The 16,387-nt window shown below is 38.4% G+C and overlaps 1 protein-coding gene across 1 annotated transcript in view; it reads right to left on the bottom strand.

Moving 5' to 3' along the window:
* Nucleotides 1-16,387, bottom strand: part of LAMA2 (laminin subunit alpha 2) — a 377,166-nt gene that overhangs the window by 124,015 nt on the left and 236,764 nt on the right. The window contains 5 exon segments of the mRNA XM_055811018.1: nucleotides 811-1,047; nucleotides 3,536-3,672; nucleotides 6,377-6,557; nucleotides 10,792-10,898; nucleotides 15,036-15,247. Coding sequence (XP_055666993.1) covers nucleotides 811-1,047; nucleotides 3,536-3,672; nucleotides 6,377-6,557; nucleotides 10,792-10,898; nucleotides 15,036-15,247 — 874 coding nt within the window.

Raw genomic sequence — 16,387 nt, 5'->3', positions numbered from 1 at the left:
CTCAGCCTTTTTTCTTCCAAACTGTACTGATTCTGGAGGTTATTCCACTCCAGTTCATGAACTTTCTATTTTCCCAATCATCAAGCTTTTCAAGGACCCTCTAGATTGTAGTTCTACCGTTCATCATGTCAATCTCTACCTCCTTCCCAAATCTGCTGATGGTGAATTGTGTCATCTGTGTCACTGATGAAGGTATTGGCTCCGACGTACTCTGCTTGTTGGCTACCAACTGCATGTCAAACCACCGATTATTGCCTTTTAACCCCAGAAATCCAGTCAATTTTCAAACCACCTAAGTGTGTTGTACTTCCAAGATGTGGGTGATGATGCCAAAACTCTGCTTTAGCGATCCTGAATAGGATGCAGCCTATTCAGAAGAACAGATACTACTGCAGTGAATTTTACTTATAAAATTATCAGTATTGACTCTTTCTAAGTCAATGTACTATAAAGAAATAGCACCGTGGCATACTGTTATTTGTGATGTGTTTGCTTTTAATTTGCTGGATATCTGAACAAGAATTGTATTGAATGGGTTTAAATTGGAAACAGTTCTGTAAGAACAGGAAGAAATACAAAGTGAGAAGAGAGGCTAAGAGGATGCTGTCCTGGCAAGCGTTAGTGTGTGAAAAAGCAACTGATAATCACTTAAGTCTTTCTTTATGTTAGGCTCCTCCCACAGGAGTTAGCAAATGCACTATGAAAACCAACAGGATTTGTTTGTATCTACAGACAAGTACATATGTCAATGAATTCTGGAATAAACTTCTCAGCAGCTATAAGATCAGCTTACAACCTTCATTGTCCTACCTTGCAGCTACATTGGCCAGTATGATCAATGCATGAGCACTTCCCCAGGTCTGTATCACAGCTCTGTGGATCAGTCCCTGCCAGGAAACACTGACAAGCAACACATTGTGGGTAATTCCAGTAACCCAACCTGCACTCAGTGCATTTATCCCCAGAGAATTCAGGGCGGCAGAAGCAACAGCCTGTCCTTAAGTCACACTGAGAACTTAGGGCTCCAACAAGGCTGCAGTCACAGGGCTAAAAAAGGAGAGAAACAAGGAAAAAATTGCAGTTGTGCTTCTGTTAAAACAAAAAACAAAAAACAAAACAAAACCACGCAAAACACCAACAAAAAAGCAACTCAGTTCTTTCAAATATCTATAAATAGAGTACAGCAGTGAATTTCCACTGTCCAAAGGTAACATATCTGAATTACAAGACTAGGCGTTTATCTTTATTCAATAAGGGTTAAGTGATTACATTAAATACATTTACAACACTGTTTTCTCTTTTAACAGATATTACTCATCACTGGTAAGTTAGGCAATAAAATCAAACAAATCTAAAAGGGTCAAGGACACTGGGATACTTTGCAGACAAAACTGACTTAAAAACTGTAAAGTGCTCTCTAAAAAGTGCTTTCTATGTAAATCTGCAGGGCATGTTCAGACCCTTTGCTAAACCTGGAATTGCTCAGCAGCAGCGGTCCCAGTGGAATCTAGTTCAGTGTTTTTTACTCATCCATCAGACAGGCAACCCCATCTTCTTTGTACAAACAGGACTCAGGTGACAGTAATTTGCATGTAAGGGATAGAGATGTAGTCATGTGGTGTACTGGGAAGTAAACTTGCTCACAGAATGAGACTTGCACAGGCAGGTATGAATAAGAAATAGGTGACTTGCCAGGGGGTCTAGATATTGAATACAGAAATAAGTAGCAGGGAAATCTGCAGGCTTCCAAAGAACAGAAGAACTCCTCAGTGCTATTACTGTGACTGTACTGCAGAGTTAGCTCAGGATATTTGCTGTGATCACTGGCATAACCAGAATCTCATATGGAGAAGTTCAGCTGGCAGAAGCAAACTCAGTACCAGTAGCATAGTTTATGACAGTAACTGACATGGATAGACTTGCTAAAATTAAGGACACAAAACCAAAAAAGAGAGGATGAAAATGTGGATTCAGTTTCTGAGCCAAACTCTTTATTACCTGAATACTAACAGCACCTTTTGCCTGTCCTGAAAAGACCATTTATAAAGAAGGCAATTATATACAAGAAACATTCAAATTTTCAATTTCAAATGTCAAAATTCAATTTCAAAAATTTCAATTAAAATATTCAACTTCAATCCTTACTAAATGCCAGAGAAACTATTTAACTTCTGGTTAAATGTTAGACTGCTAGAAAGATCCTTATTCAACAAAGATACATTCAAATGTAAAGCTTAGAAAGCAAATTGCTCACCATACACTGAAATAGCTTGGTGTGCAATATCAAAACCTAAATTACAATCAGATGTTACGCTTGTTTTGTGAGTGAGCTGTTTTATGCAATACCCTCTAACCCCTTGAGTTACAACAGCCCTGGAAATCTACAAAGAGTGCAAGCAGGAGATTCCCATCTTACTTTGCAGAAATTAGCTACAACATACTGAGAGATGTGGGCTGATAGATCATTACTAATTTAGATGGTGCCATGGAACTGTCATACTAATGCACTCACATAAAAGACAATCAGAGAATATACTCCAGAGCTCAGAGGTCTTCAGCTTCATTAGGCTGGTTTCAGAAGCCAAGAGTCTATACACAGCAGCACAGCAGAGGTTTCACAAGAGGAGTTTTCCATACATACAAGCCTGAAATCATTCTTGATAATTAGTTTGCAGCCTGAGCTACATGACAGACAGCCTTTTAAGAAAGAGCACTAATGGTGTATGACCATGTTTAGACAAGACGCTTCTCTGGAGTATTGGAAGCAGTACTATAAATCCCTTATCAATGAGAACAGCAGAGAGGAGAAGGCATGTGAACTTCGCACAATATTCACTGTCACCAGTTTTCAACCTTAACTGAACACTGCTCCCCTTAACTCAAGAGTGGGACATTAACAACAGCTTTCATGACATTCTTTGATGTGCTACCATTTTTCCCCTATTTCTTCTTCCTTTTTCCCTTCAGAATTTTTAAACTGCGTGTCAAACATTAGAATAAGAAGGATTTAAGGGCTAATGAGAAGGTTTATTTGCCTTTTATGAACACAGGAAAAAAAGTGCATTTTACAGCTAAGATGGCTGTTTCTCTTGTTCTCTGTTCAGTGTCTCTTATGCACAGGTTGAAGCTCTTCTCAAGTAAACTTCAAGTACAAATTCCTAGTGGTATTACAATTACGGCCGAAGTAAATTTGTTATACAAAGGCACCGTTAATTGCCAGTAACTACACATCTATATACATTGTACAATACTGTGGTAATCAACTATAACAAAAGAAACCAAGCTCAAGCAGGACACTGAGTCAGTGTGACAGCAGTACAAACAAGGTGTTTGGTGTTATAGGCTGCATACCCAAGACAGAGGGTCTGTAGCGATCAGTAACAGATTGCCAACGTCTACACCAGTCTGACACCAAAACTCGCAATGCAGAGACAAACCATGATTATTAAACCTAAAATTCTGTTCCAGCTACAAATTACTGTATTTACCCCAAGGGAAACAAGTAACACACACAGACAAAACAGGATCCACTCACCTTGCAGCCACTGACAATGTCATAGTTCCAGTAATTCGGTGCACATTTGTCACACATCTCTCCAACAGTATTGGGAGGGCAGATGCAGCGGCCGCTGATGGGATCACAGTTATTACCAAAATGTGAACACTGACAGGCTTCACATGAGACAGAAAAAATAAAGGAGAGGAAAAGTTATCCCTTTATTTAACACCTGCAGAGCAGACCCTAAAAGAGTTAGGATCATTCCAACAAAGACTTTACGCGGCAGCGAACTCTCAGTTATCCGCAGACACACTGGGGCAGGAAAGGTAGGGTAAACACAGAAACCAAAATCAGGAGCAACGCAACACAGGTTAGCTGACATTGAAGTAACTGCAACAACTGCAGAAGTGCAAAGACTTCTGAGATGGTGTACTCACATGATGTAGCTGCGGGAGTAATGCTGTACAATTTCTGGGCCCACACTGTCTCATGCAAGAAGCCACCTGACTGCCTCTGAGCCCTCTACACAGGGAACCTGCAGTGTATTTAACTTCTTCCACCAACCTGAGCCAACCTCCTGAAATTTCTGCTGCTGTAAATAGACTTTTCTTAAAGGGAAAGAAAGGTTCCAGTTTCTTTTTCCCATTCTACTCCCTTTTTTCAGATTACATGTATTCTGCCTTGTGAGGACATCAACGGTGTGCTTCTTCACAGGAAACTGGGATTCTCTGCAGGTTTTATTAAATTAAAAGTACTTTGGTTTTGGAAATGGTTCCAAAAGTGGTCTTTCTCTTAAAGCATTAAGCGAACAACTGATTGTTGGCAAATACAGATTCAGGTATGTAAGTGATAAGTAGTTATGTGGTAAAGGACACCTAATTGCTTGGAGGAGCAGAACTGGTGCATGGTTATTTCCATACCCACCACCAACATTACCTGAGGCAAGAGCAAAAGCATCATAAGCAAATTATGGCTTTGAGTGATAATCTGTTCCTTGGGGTGTTTATAGGGCAGTGTAACATAACGTTCATTACTGAGGGCTGCATTTACATTCATTGCCTTTACTGCATGAAATACCTCAGAGTAAAACTAGCAAGTAAGATATGTGCAAAGATAGAACTCACATCAATAGTCCAAATAGGAAGTGACCTTAATTTTTCCCCATCAGCACTCTCAAAATAAGGTAACTGATGCAAAAAAGATGGTAAGTTTTGCCTCCATCATGCCAAGAACAAGACATTTTGCACGCTACATAAAATCTTTTGACACACTGTGGCTTGAAGATGTTTCAAAATACATCTCTCACTGGGACGCTGAGGCTTTTGGATGTGACATCTCTTCTATGGGCTTCCAGTTCTTACACAAAATTGATTGAAAAGGCATGGAGGGAAAGAAGAGATACATCGATATTTTTTGCATTTTTACTTTTATGATTATTAAAAAGAATATGGAAAAAATACATTTGTTGCAACCAATAGTGAAATGGAAATCTCTTTTGTATCTGTCTTTACTGCTAGAATGTCAGCACTAACTGATGATGCCTTAGGGGTTTTTTTTTTATGCTTTATGGTTTTTTATTGCACAAGAAAAAAATCACATTATATTCATTTTGGATAAATGCTAGATAAAAGAGGTCCAATATTTTATGTGATACTTAACTGTCACTATGGAATTCATTTTTGTGCACTTTCTTCCTAGCACGATTTGATATACTTTTATTAAATTTCTGATTTTCTCTGTGATTCATAATTTAATTCCTTTTTTTGTCATTTGAAGGAATACATAAGAAGCCTACTAAAATTAAGTGGGGAAAAAATGCATTTATAAACAAAATTCCTCTCCATCTGTTGTATTAAATGGAACTTTTAAAAATCTGAATTTTCTGAACATCTTTAACTGTTGTTGTTATTTAAAATATTTGATGACCACAGGGAGATACATTTCTATTTAAAATATTTTTCTGATTTATACTAGTTTCACATTTCATCACTGTTCCTTAAACCCTGTCATTTCAAGTTGGCCAAGAGAACAGTTAAAATTCTAATGTGAAATCTTGTTAACTTCTCTCTTATTTTTCTTCCTTCAACTGTATGAAATTAACAACATTTTGTAGTATTTCAAAATGGTGATGTGCTTTTAAACTGCGAAATTTTAGAATAAAAGACTAATAGTGAGTATAAACTTTAGTATTTTTTTCCCTCCATATATGTGCTAAGGGCTTTAGGACATTTGCACTTTATTTCAAATTCTCTCATCAGTGACCCTGTGAGCCAATCTTTCTCTTTTCCAAGGTGCCAGTGTATTTGCACTTTTCAAGGCAGTAAACATTTTCTGAGTCCTTCCTTCCCATGGTAGACAATACCACAGAGTAATGTTTTCAAATATGATATATGATCTGTGAACCAGCCTGGATCAAGGTTTATCAACACTACAGATGAAATTGGATTTTGCTGCACAGTTGTGGGTCTTGAGGCCTCGATGCTACTTCCATAAAAAAAAAAAAGAAAAAGGAGTAAAAAAAGGCCGAGAGTGAGGCTTGCTGCTTCAGCTGCCATTCCGGATGGGAAGAGAAATAGGATACCAGGCGTGGTGATTTCTGCTTCTGGCAAGAATACAGTTTATGCCTGCAGAATAATAGCAGCAATACCCTTGGCTTTATAGCCCTCTGCCATCAGCAAAGAATGATGTAGAGCCATTGCCATTCTGGTATCCCAGCAGCTAGCCACACTGGATGACTATCCAAGTCTCCTGTGATGACACCTGAATGAGACTAATGAGGCTTTAAAAACACAGCTCTATTAGACAAACTAGGATCTTAGTAACAAATAAACAAACAAATACAATAAATCTGTAATTGGTTGCAAAGAATTTACATACGAGTACAGCCTCCTTCCTCAAAGTTGTAAAATCCATGAGCACAGCGGTCACACTTCTTTCCTGTCACTCCAGGCTGGCAATAACACTGTCCATCTCCATCACAGTCGAAGGACTTGGAGCCAAAAGAGTTGCAGTTGCATGGAACACATCCTCTTGAAGACTGTAAGCCAAATGTTTCAGGCTGCCACAGAGAGAGGAAGAGCAGTTAGTACATGGAATGATTACTAGAAGAAAAGAGAAAAAGCTGAGAGTGTAGGGAGATCAGGGTGGTTCTTTCCTCTTCATCACTGAAATACCACTCTTAACAGATTGAATTGTAGCAGTAAAACACTGGGGCAAGGGCACTAAACACCCTATGCTGCTGAAAAAGCATAAAGGTTTCACAATGCTACCTGATGCTATAATGAATGTTCTGCAATGTAATGCATTTCCTATGAAGTTGTGTTTCCGTAAGTACAATTCCTACAAGAAATTGAGTATGTCAGCACCATATACATACCCTGTGTCTGGGTTATAAGATTATGTCAGGCAGAGTTTGTTGCTAAGACAGTGAACTCAAAGTCTTAGCTACGAATGGAGGCTGATTCATCTGGAAAGTCTCTGAACTAGATTTTATCTCCTCTGACCAGGGGCAATGTCTCTATACAGCATTCTGTAACTCTAGGGCATTTCTTTTGAATGATGCTGAAGAATAACTTTAGAAAAACATAGATCTAATGTATTTGTGTACATAACAAGCAAATAATGGGAATTATCTTTTAATGCTTCTAAGATAAAACCTCTGTCTTTGGATTAGGTCTAAGACAGACATAATTAATGAGTCTCTATTTCTCTTCTATTTTCATTCTTCGCTTTCTTTTTTGCATTGAGTACTATAAAGTCCCTACAGAACCAGAATAGATGTTATCAACTACAGCAATAAATTTGCTTGTGAACTCCACTAGTGGAGTGCAGAAAGTATACTTGTAAAGAAGGGAAGACACATGCTCACTTGTATACTGTTAAATGCAGTTCTACACAAAGCTTTTAATCAACAGACCTGATGGGTTTCACTGCACCAGCTAAAAGAGGCTCCTAGGAGAAAACCATAATTGCTATTGAAATTCTCTACTCAGTCTTGAGCTAGAGTGACTTAAAATGGGAGTACTTCTCTATGTTTTTTCAGGTATGATGATTTCCAGAGAATTCTGAAATCTAAATTGTATTACTAACTTCACCTGAAATTAATATTACAACATTTAATAGTATAGATCTAGCAGTGACTTCACTAGGAAAGCAAAATGTTAAAAATGAGGTATTAAAAAGATGACTGTAATGAACATAAATGGAACAAAGTGTAAAAGTATTTACTTTTACATTGTACTACCATGTGACCTAGGCATGTGGTGTTGGATTTTTACCTAGTATACGTCAGTACAGATTCCTCAAGTCAATAGAGCTGCACTGACTTACATTTTACACAGATTTGCTCCTCAATGGAATCCCTACCCTCCTGTGTAGGTGAATTCCCAGACACTTCAGCAGGTTTCCATGTAAAAGTTCTGAAATCTGATCTCTGATGTTAATATTGAAATTCCACATTCCCAGAGAGTATCTGCCGATAGGTATCAAAATACAGGACCACATCTATGGTCAGAATGTGGCCTGAAGAATCATATGAACCTAAGCAAATGCTTGATTATCCATGTAATAAAAAATTACACTGATTTTCCTTTTCATAGTTTATATTGAAATGTTTTGCCAATTACATACTTCTGCATAAAAACCCCATGCTGGATCAGAGAGAAAGGAATACTCAAACTCATATAATTAAACTTCAAGGTTCAATTAAATATACCAACTATCTCCAAAGATTTCTTTTACAGAAGCAAAAACACACAGAAATGTGAATATGCATAAATCTCAGGACACACATTCAGATTAACGCAGTGAAGTAACCAACACACGGCATGCATCTCAGTTCTAAATAGAAATTTTGATGTGATCTAATAAATTCTGTTTATAAGGGTGAAAGCCAGAAAAAAATCTGATACTAGCACTCCACGCTGAGTGAAGGAATCAAAGATCCCTAGCATGCTGGGTTGTATTCTGTGATGATCTCTGAGCAAAGACATTTTGATCAGTCATGCAAACCCCCAAGAAGAACCCCGAAGTTAAGCCCCCAGTGCAGCTTGTTTACACACAGAAATTCTAAGAATCACATTTATTGAATAAGAGATAATATCCTGGATGACAATGAGGAAGTACGTTGAATTTTATAAATGCTATTATTTTGTGTCCCTGTATCAGCATATGTTGAGTGTTTGTGTGGGCAACACAGTTACATAATATATGTTAAATGGGTTAAAGCTGACATTCTCCGAGGGAATCCATATAAGCAAATATGGCATGGGTCCTAGGGTCTGGCTGAGGAGGAAGAACACAGCCAGGTATTTTTCAAACAGGGTGTGGTAGGTGTGGAGATTTTGAGTTGCCGGGAATAAACCTCAACATTTCTAAAACACTGCTCTGATAGAAGCAGTTGCATCATAATTATGTCATTTTAGGACCTAAGTTCTTTGTTGGTATCTGATAAGCAATGAACACTTTTGTCATTTTGGGCATTACGTTCAAATAATGGCACCTCACCCAGTTAAAAATGGCTCAGATAACTGGTATTAAAAGTTCTTTAGTAACGTGGATATGGCCAGTTATCTTTGATATTTTAAGCTTAGATCTTAACACTTTGCCTCTGGGGCTGACCCTTCTTGCAAACTTCTTAAGCTTTTGGTTCTTGAATTAGAGGAGGAAGTATTACCCTGTCAAAGGCCATGAAAATCCCACTGATTCCACTGATGTATGTACATCACCCATACATTTTATACATACTGCTGTTGATGGTATTGCTTTTGGACTTATTCTGGTATTTGACTTCTGGCCTATATTGCCATTTCCACTACGAGAAGCCCTAGGAGTGGAGAAGCATCCTAAAAGGCTGCCTGTCTTCCGAACCTGCCTGTTTCTTTCTTGGTAACTGTGTATATTGTATCACACCTATTTAAAATAAAAACAATAATAATAATAAAAAGAGAAATAATAGAAAGAAAAAAAAGCCTGTGGAAGCTCTAAAGACAAGCAAATACACATTTCATCCCATGCAATGCACACAGTTTCTGATTACCAGAGTAGCAGGCCGGTAAGCACCCCGTGGGCACCCACTGGCACTGCTGATGCCCCATCTCCGAGGGGGGACTCTGATCTGCTGACTGCTTCGTGCATTTTCTTTCAACTTAGGCACCTGTCTGCTCATTTCACAGCGTCTGCCCATGAATCCTGATTTGCAGATACATCTTCCTGACATATCACATTGCAGTGACACGGATCCTAAAGCACTGCAGCCACAGGGTATACAGAACAGCTTTTCTGGGGCCCAGAAGTAGCTGGGCTTTAAGAATGAAAAGTAAATACTGTTAGAAAGTGAAGATAATGAAACCACACCATAGAGAAGAGTACAGGAATAAAGATAGTAGTAAACACAGTAGTAAACAAAGATTAATTCCAATCAACCGTCAATATTTTATTCACAAGCTTCAGGTATTTGCTGTGTATGTTATGTAGTCTGTGCAAACTCCCTTGATACCAATGATTTTTCTTTGAACAGACTCTAAATACTGTTGAAAATAGAGTGTGAGCAAACCGCTTGAGAAATTATGCGGTTTTAAAAGGTGAAAATGATCCCTGTGATTTCTGCAGAATTATGAATGTGTTTTACATTATACACACAGAGAGGTGTTCTGAGGACACAGGCCTAACCCACAAGCCCTTATGCTGAACTAGAGAAACGTGCAGCCAGCTTCATATAACATATTCTTTAGCAGCCTGAAGACAACGCTGTGAAAGTTTATGAAATGCTGTTTTTTGCAGTGATTTGTGAATCAGCAAAACAACATCAAGGCAAAAGACACTTTCACCAAAAAAGAATACATTATTTGGACAATACAAGAAGAGACCCTAAGAAAAAGACATAAAAGCAGAACTTTGACAGCAGAAGTAAACCACCATCCTGCTTTTTTGAAAATCAGATGCTATCAGACATTTTGCAACTGCCTTCATAGAGGGATCACCTCCTAGAGCTGCAACATTTGAAACTAATTTATACCAAACATTCATAATATAAAGTGTATATAACATATATAGAAATGTACAGTAAGGCTTAAAGTATATTCAATGCATGTAAACGCAATGTTCTGTGGTTTGTTCTAGAAAACATTTTAAATCCAGTCATTTTACCTTTCTGTACATAAGAACAACCCATATAAGTTCCTTAATTTAAGGGGAAAATCAACAAAAAAGAAAAGCTATCCAAAACCAAACAATGTTTAGTTGTGCCAAAGTGGGAAGAAAGCTGAAAAGAGACACCATTTCTTGTCATTCACCTTGCAGACGTCGCAGCGGCGCCCGATCACATTGGCTTTACACTCACACTGGCCCGTCCGAGAGTCACAGATCTCTGAGAAGGAGCCATTGACGTGACAGTGACAGGCTGCAGAAGAAGAAGAAGAAGGGGCTGTTCATGCTTGTCCTGAAGCTAAACTTAATAGCCAAATGTTTACAGCGCAGCTTTTGGCACCCTGAGAGATCCAGGAAGGCAGGCCTGTGTAAAGCAGGAAGGTGTCAGTCCCGTACAGTGACAACACACATTAACCACCAATATTAATGTGGAATTTTGCTCTGAATTACTGCAGTGAGAAATTTTGCCTCAAGTTCGTACCAGTTTGTTTTATATGCAATTCTCAGATGAAACCAGGATGTTTAGGGCACATTACTGAGTACATGCCCTGAAACTTGGAGCGGGCACGGTTGTACTGAGACAGGAAAAAAGATATAAAAGGGTACAGGCCCTTATACAGGGTGTGTACGGGACGTAGCTACAGCAGGTGGAAGTGTTACAGCCCCACATGCTGGTCCTGCTGCTCTGGAGTCCAGTCTGTGTTAACAGATAGTAGGCAGGAAATGTCAGGCTGAGGACCCAGCACAAGGTTACCCCCAGGGACCTCCAGGCGGGAGCAGTAACCTCCTCAGACCTCTGTCTCAGCAGCAGCAGCAACAGTTCCCAGAAGAAACATCGCCCAACTGACCAGCCTAACTCTTTGCGATGCTCTTTTAGTTATTTAAAGTGGCAATGAAATGGAACTACTGTTTTCTGATTATCCAGGGCTCCAATCCATGTTTTGCCTTCCTGCAGTGCCCTGACTGCATGTGTTGCTTTTTTCCGCCCTCAAACTGACAGTTCCATTTTAAGACAGTGAACATGTGGTGGTCAAATACCTGCATGTCACAAGGTGCCACTTGAGACAAAGCAGTTATATTTTTTCTATATAGAGAGTGTTACAACAGGAACTTCCTCATTACTTTGACTTGCTAATTTACAATTTTCATTTCTAACTGAATGGATGTTTTTTGGGGTTTCTCCCCACTTTTGAGGTGTTTTGCAGAAGTTGCTTCTTTTAAATGAAACTGACTTTATGGCTTGCCAGTCTGTTCATGGCATTATTTCTCAAATGTTTGCAAAGATGTCTCATGTATTGGAATAAGTAACAAAAATATGCTGGGTTCTCCTATCAGTCTGGTAACACTGTCAGAGGTTTTTATTTCTTTCTGTTTTGCAATATATTTTAAAAATGTAAAGATTTAAAAACACTTTTGCTGTAATTAACAGCACTTCTCATTTCCTTTTACTTTCATTTTTTAACACTAACTGAATCCATGACTTACCTCTTTCATCCTGTATACAGCCCTCTCCTTCACTATAACATTCATGTTTTAAAACTGCCAACACTCCAAACTGTACACAGTGATGAGTATCACATATATGTTTTGAGTATCTTTCTAATTAAAATGGTGAGCAGTGAAAGATGATGCAAAAGCTCAGATTCAACAAAACCCAATTCCCAATACAAACTAAGAGTATTTAACCAACCTTTCTATACAGACCTCAAAAAAAGTATCAGACTTATTTGAATTGTTTTGCTTATCAGGTATATGATACCACAAGAATCAAAAAGATAATTTAGACTGATTTTATAGACAGATGAGTGTCCTATTTATGTTGTCTAATACCAAAGACAGCATACCATGTACCCTTAACTCAGCCACGGATGACTGAATGCAATGCAGTGGTAAGGCAGAATTTGGAGACTTTGATTGTTTTTCTTGGCTCTGGCAGTACATACACACAGAAGAAACATACAGTCAGGGCTATTCATCTAATAAACTGTTACTCAATCTGATAAATTGCATTAGTCTCACCTAAAGCCTTCCCATTCACCCAACTCTACTAGGAAAATTTGCTATTGTCCAAACCTCCAAATGCTTGCTATAATGCAATACAGCCTTGTCAGAGAAATTTGTCTTACTTTCTCCCAAAATTACACTGGTCATTCTCTCTAGATTTGTATAAATATTTATGAGTATGTATTTATAATCAGCCTACATACTTATTCTCCTCCAACAGTAGTACCTATGCACGGGCACATAGGCACACTTGAATATTTGCTTTAATTCATCTCTTGTCATTTAGCTCTATTACCATCAGCACAACCTCCAGGTATTTGCTTCAGCACACTGTGCTGTTTCACACCAGAAAACAACCTACTAGAATCAAATCAAATAAGCTTAGAACATTCTCTCATTGTTCTTAGATTTATGATTTTGTACAGATACACCAAGAAATTGAGAGATGCTATAGTGATATGAAGTTGTACTGTTATTTGAAACGGTTAATGCACACGACAGCAGCAGCGTACTGAGAAAGAACAAGACATTTCAAACAGTAATTTGAAAGCAAAATTCATGCTTTGCAATACTCTTGGATTTGGCTTTTTAATAAGAAATGAAATTGAAAACAACAAAGTAAAGGCACAGTCCCTCTGATATTGTAGCTGCAGGGCAAACTTCATGGAAGTCTGCAAAGGAAATAAGTCATATGCAAAAAAGAAAACCCACATGAAAGAGAGTAGATTAATACAAGGTAACTGAGCACAAGGCTATGCATACATTAGGGGGCTCTTCTTGTCAGTGATACTAACAACAAAAGCAAAGCTTGTAATTGTACATTAAATATGTATTTATTTTTAATACTTTTTTTTTAATTGTATGTTTTCTGAACTCTCCTCATACTACATTTCTTTCTCATGCAGCTGCCACTACTGTAGAAATGTTCAAAGCAACAGTCCTATAGATGCCTCAGGAATGGTGACAAGCTACTGGAAGCTATGATTTTTGAAATACACCTCTTTTTAAATCACATTACACACTTAACACCCTAACTTATATGATAGCATCCATCATGAACTGTTAATTCGTGCAGAGAATATATGCGATTGTCCAACTTTTATTCAGCTTTGTATAAAGTTAGTACAGAAAGCACTTACCCAGGTATACATCTTCATGGTTATCTGTGACTTTACGTATTTCGGTGTTTATTAGCCTTAGCTGAGAAACCTGGTGATGCTCTGCATGTCACTGGCTCCCATGCAGTTCAACAGAACTTAGTATCCTCATTGTCAAACTGCAAATCACTAATAGAGCAAATCCTGGAAATGGATGTTAGCGGCTCAGACTATCATGCTTTCAACACATACTACAGAAGTGGCCCCTGTGTTCCTGCACACACAGCAGTAAGACCATGGCCCAACTCTTTTACTTGCATAATTTCACTCCGATATAACACCTTTGTACTCAATGGAGTTGTTCTGAGCTTATTCCAATGAATCAAAAAGGATTACATCCTTGCGACAATGAAAGAAAATGCTCTGCTCTTTCAGGACAGAAACCTGCTATATTCCATTCCTCAAAATGGGGTGGAAGGGTACGTGAAGAATGTTTTTAAACTAAAAGCACTTGTTCTGCCTAATAGCTGTATTCTGAATCATGCCAGCAATGGCCCAGAGAGTGCCACTGCCTCCTACAGAAGCAAAAGCTCCTGTTCCTACCAAATCTTCCATCTGCTCAATAATTTTTTGCATCACTATGAGGAAGTATGAACTGGGCTGATATGTAAACAACATGCCACCACCAGGCTGAGAAGTGGTAGCTTGCTGTATGCCAGCTACCATCCTCCAGAGCACCTTAGAAAATTTGTCAGATTTTAGACTCTGCTTTGCAGGAGAATCTGGCCCTGTAGAAAGCAGCAGCTTCCAATACTTACTGAGGCCATATAGGTGGAAAGGAGGTCACAAGTGCTGCCAGAGTTGGATCCTACAGTAGCTGAAACCTCACTCCCTCCTTTCAGCACCAATTGCACTAGTTAATGAGATTTCTCTGGATGGCTTATAGTGGTTTTAGTGAACTAAGTTTCCATCTATTTGTATTTATTTTTGTAGATCTGACATTTAGTATAACATTTTGCATCCATGCAATGTTCCACACTCCCAAGTTTTTTTCCATGATTGCTTCATTACTGCTTCAACTGCAATAGGAAGTATTTTAATAGGTTCCTCTTTCTATTTAGTTCGATGCCTCCTTTTCCAGATGCAAACGCAAATAAAACATTGTTATTATTAGAGGTGTAAGTATACCGTATCATTCTCCTGCTCACAGAGAGGCACAGTCTTCCTCTCAGGAAAACGGTTATAGAGTTGAACAATAATGTCAGTAGCAGTAAAAGTTCATGACTTACGTTGACAGTTCCTTGCATCAAGAGCATCGCCAAAATATCCATCAGCACACCTCTCACAATATTGGCCTGTTGTACCAGGCTTACATATCAGGCAAGCACCAGACAAGCTGTCACAGCTGCCAGGAATGGAGAAGTCAAGGTTGTCATTACACTGGCATGGCTGGCACGATCCCCCTGGTATTAGAGGTTGTCCAAAATAGCCTTCTGCACACCTAAGGTAAAAGACATCACCAGTCAGAACCCTTAAATAATCCTCTTATTAGAAATAACTAATTTTGTTGCCTCACTCATCACCAAAAATTATTTGATCTTATTTCCAGTGTTTCTTAGGCATCTTTTTTTTCTCTCCCTTCTTCTAATAACACTGTAGGTACCGTACCAGCTGAAATCCTGCCAGTTCTGCTAGTAATTAGATTTCAGTGGGAGAAAAATCTTGTCACTGGCACTGAAGACAAGACATCGCATGGTAAGAAATCTGTCTGTTGGCACATAAAAGGAATTCTGGTCAGTGTTAGATAGGCTTTGTGTTTCAGCACATCATGTCTAGATGTTCTGTACTCATTTACCAGCAAGCCTGATGATTTTTTTCCCTCTGCCTTAAAAACTTGTTTAGTTTAGAAAAGCAGGTTTAAAAAGTAATACAGAAATAAATTTATTTACCTAACAAGAACCTCCCTGATCTACTGAAGTCAGATTTGTTCAATTAATGGATTGATAACTCTGTGTATAGGCAGGAAACAAAAAGATTGTTCATTATCACAGGAACTATGTTGGTGTGTACTATACCTTTCATATTTAAACAGAGATGTTTAAAAATATCACCTTATTTTCCACCTTGCCCATGAGCAATTTCCTGTGAGTACCATGTAAAACAGGTTAGTGAATCTGACCTAACATGAGTGTATATTTAAAGCATATTTCTACTCATCTCACAGCCGATTTCCTATTTATATTCTGGTCTGCTTTTCATTTCCATTACATTTGCTCACACTTCACAGTAAGAGCAACTTGTAGATAGTGAAGAAAAAGAAAAATTGCCCACTTCCAGCTAATGAAGTTATTCATGTGCATCTCAGATTAATTCCAATTAGTGTAAAGAAAACAGAAAGTACATCAAGCACATGGAATAAATTAATGTTTCCTAGTACTTCAGGTTTGAATGCAGTTCTAATGTACATAGACTTCCTATCTACTTTGTAATAGTACTGGATGGTATGGTTGAGCAAGGATTTTGCATACCATCCTAGTACAGGAATGCGGAGCTCCACTATGCTTTCACTCTTGTCCCTTTATGCTTGTCAAATTAATCCTTTTCCTTGCATCCAGAATCTCATGAAACATCCAACTGGATC

The sequence above is a fragment of the Falco peregrinus genome, chromosome 7 (assembly GCF_023634155.1).
Source record: "Falco peregrinus isolate bFalPer1 chromosome 7, bFalPer1.pri, whole genome shotgun sequence".
NCBI classification, from domain to species: Eukaryota; Metazoa; Chordata; class Aves; order Falconiformes; family Falconidae; genus Falco; species Falco peregrinus.
The sequence above is the reverse complement of the archived record's forward strand: the minus strand, read 5'-3'. Positions and strand labels throughout refer to the sequence as shown.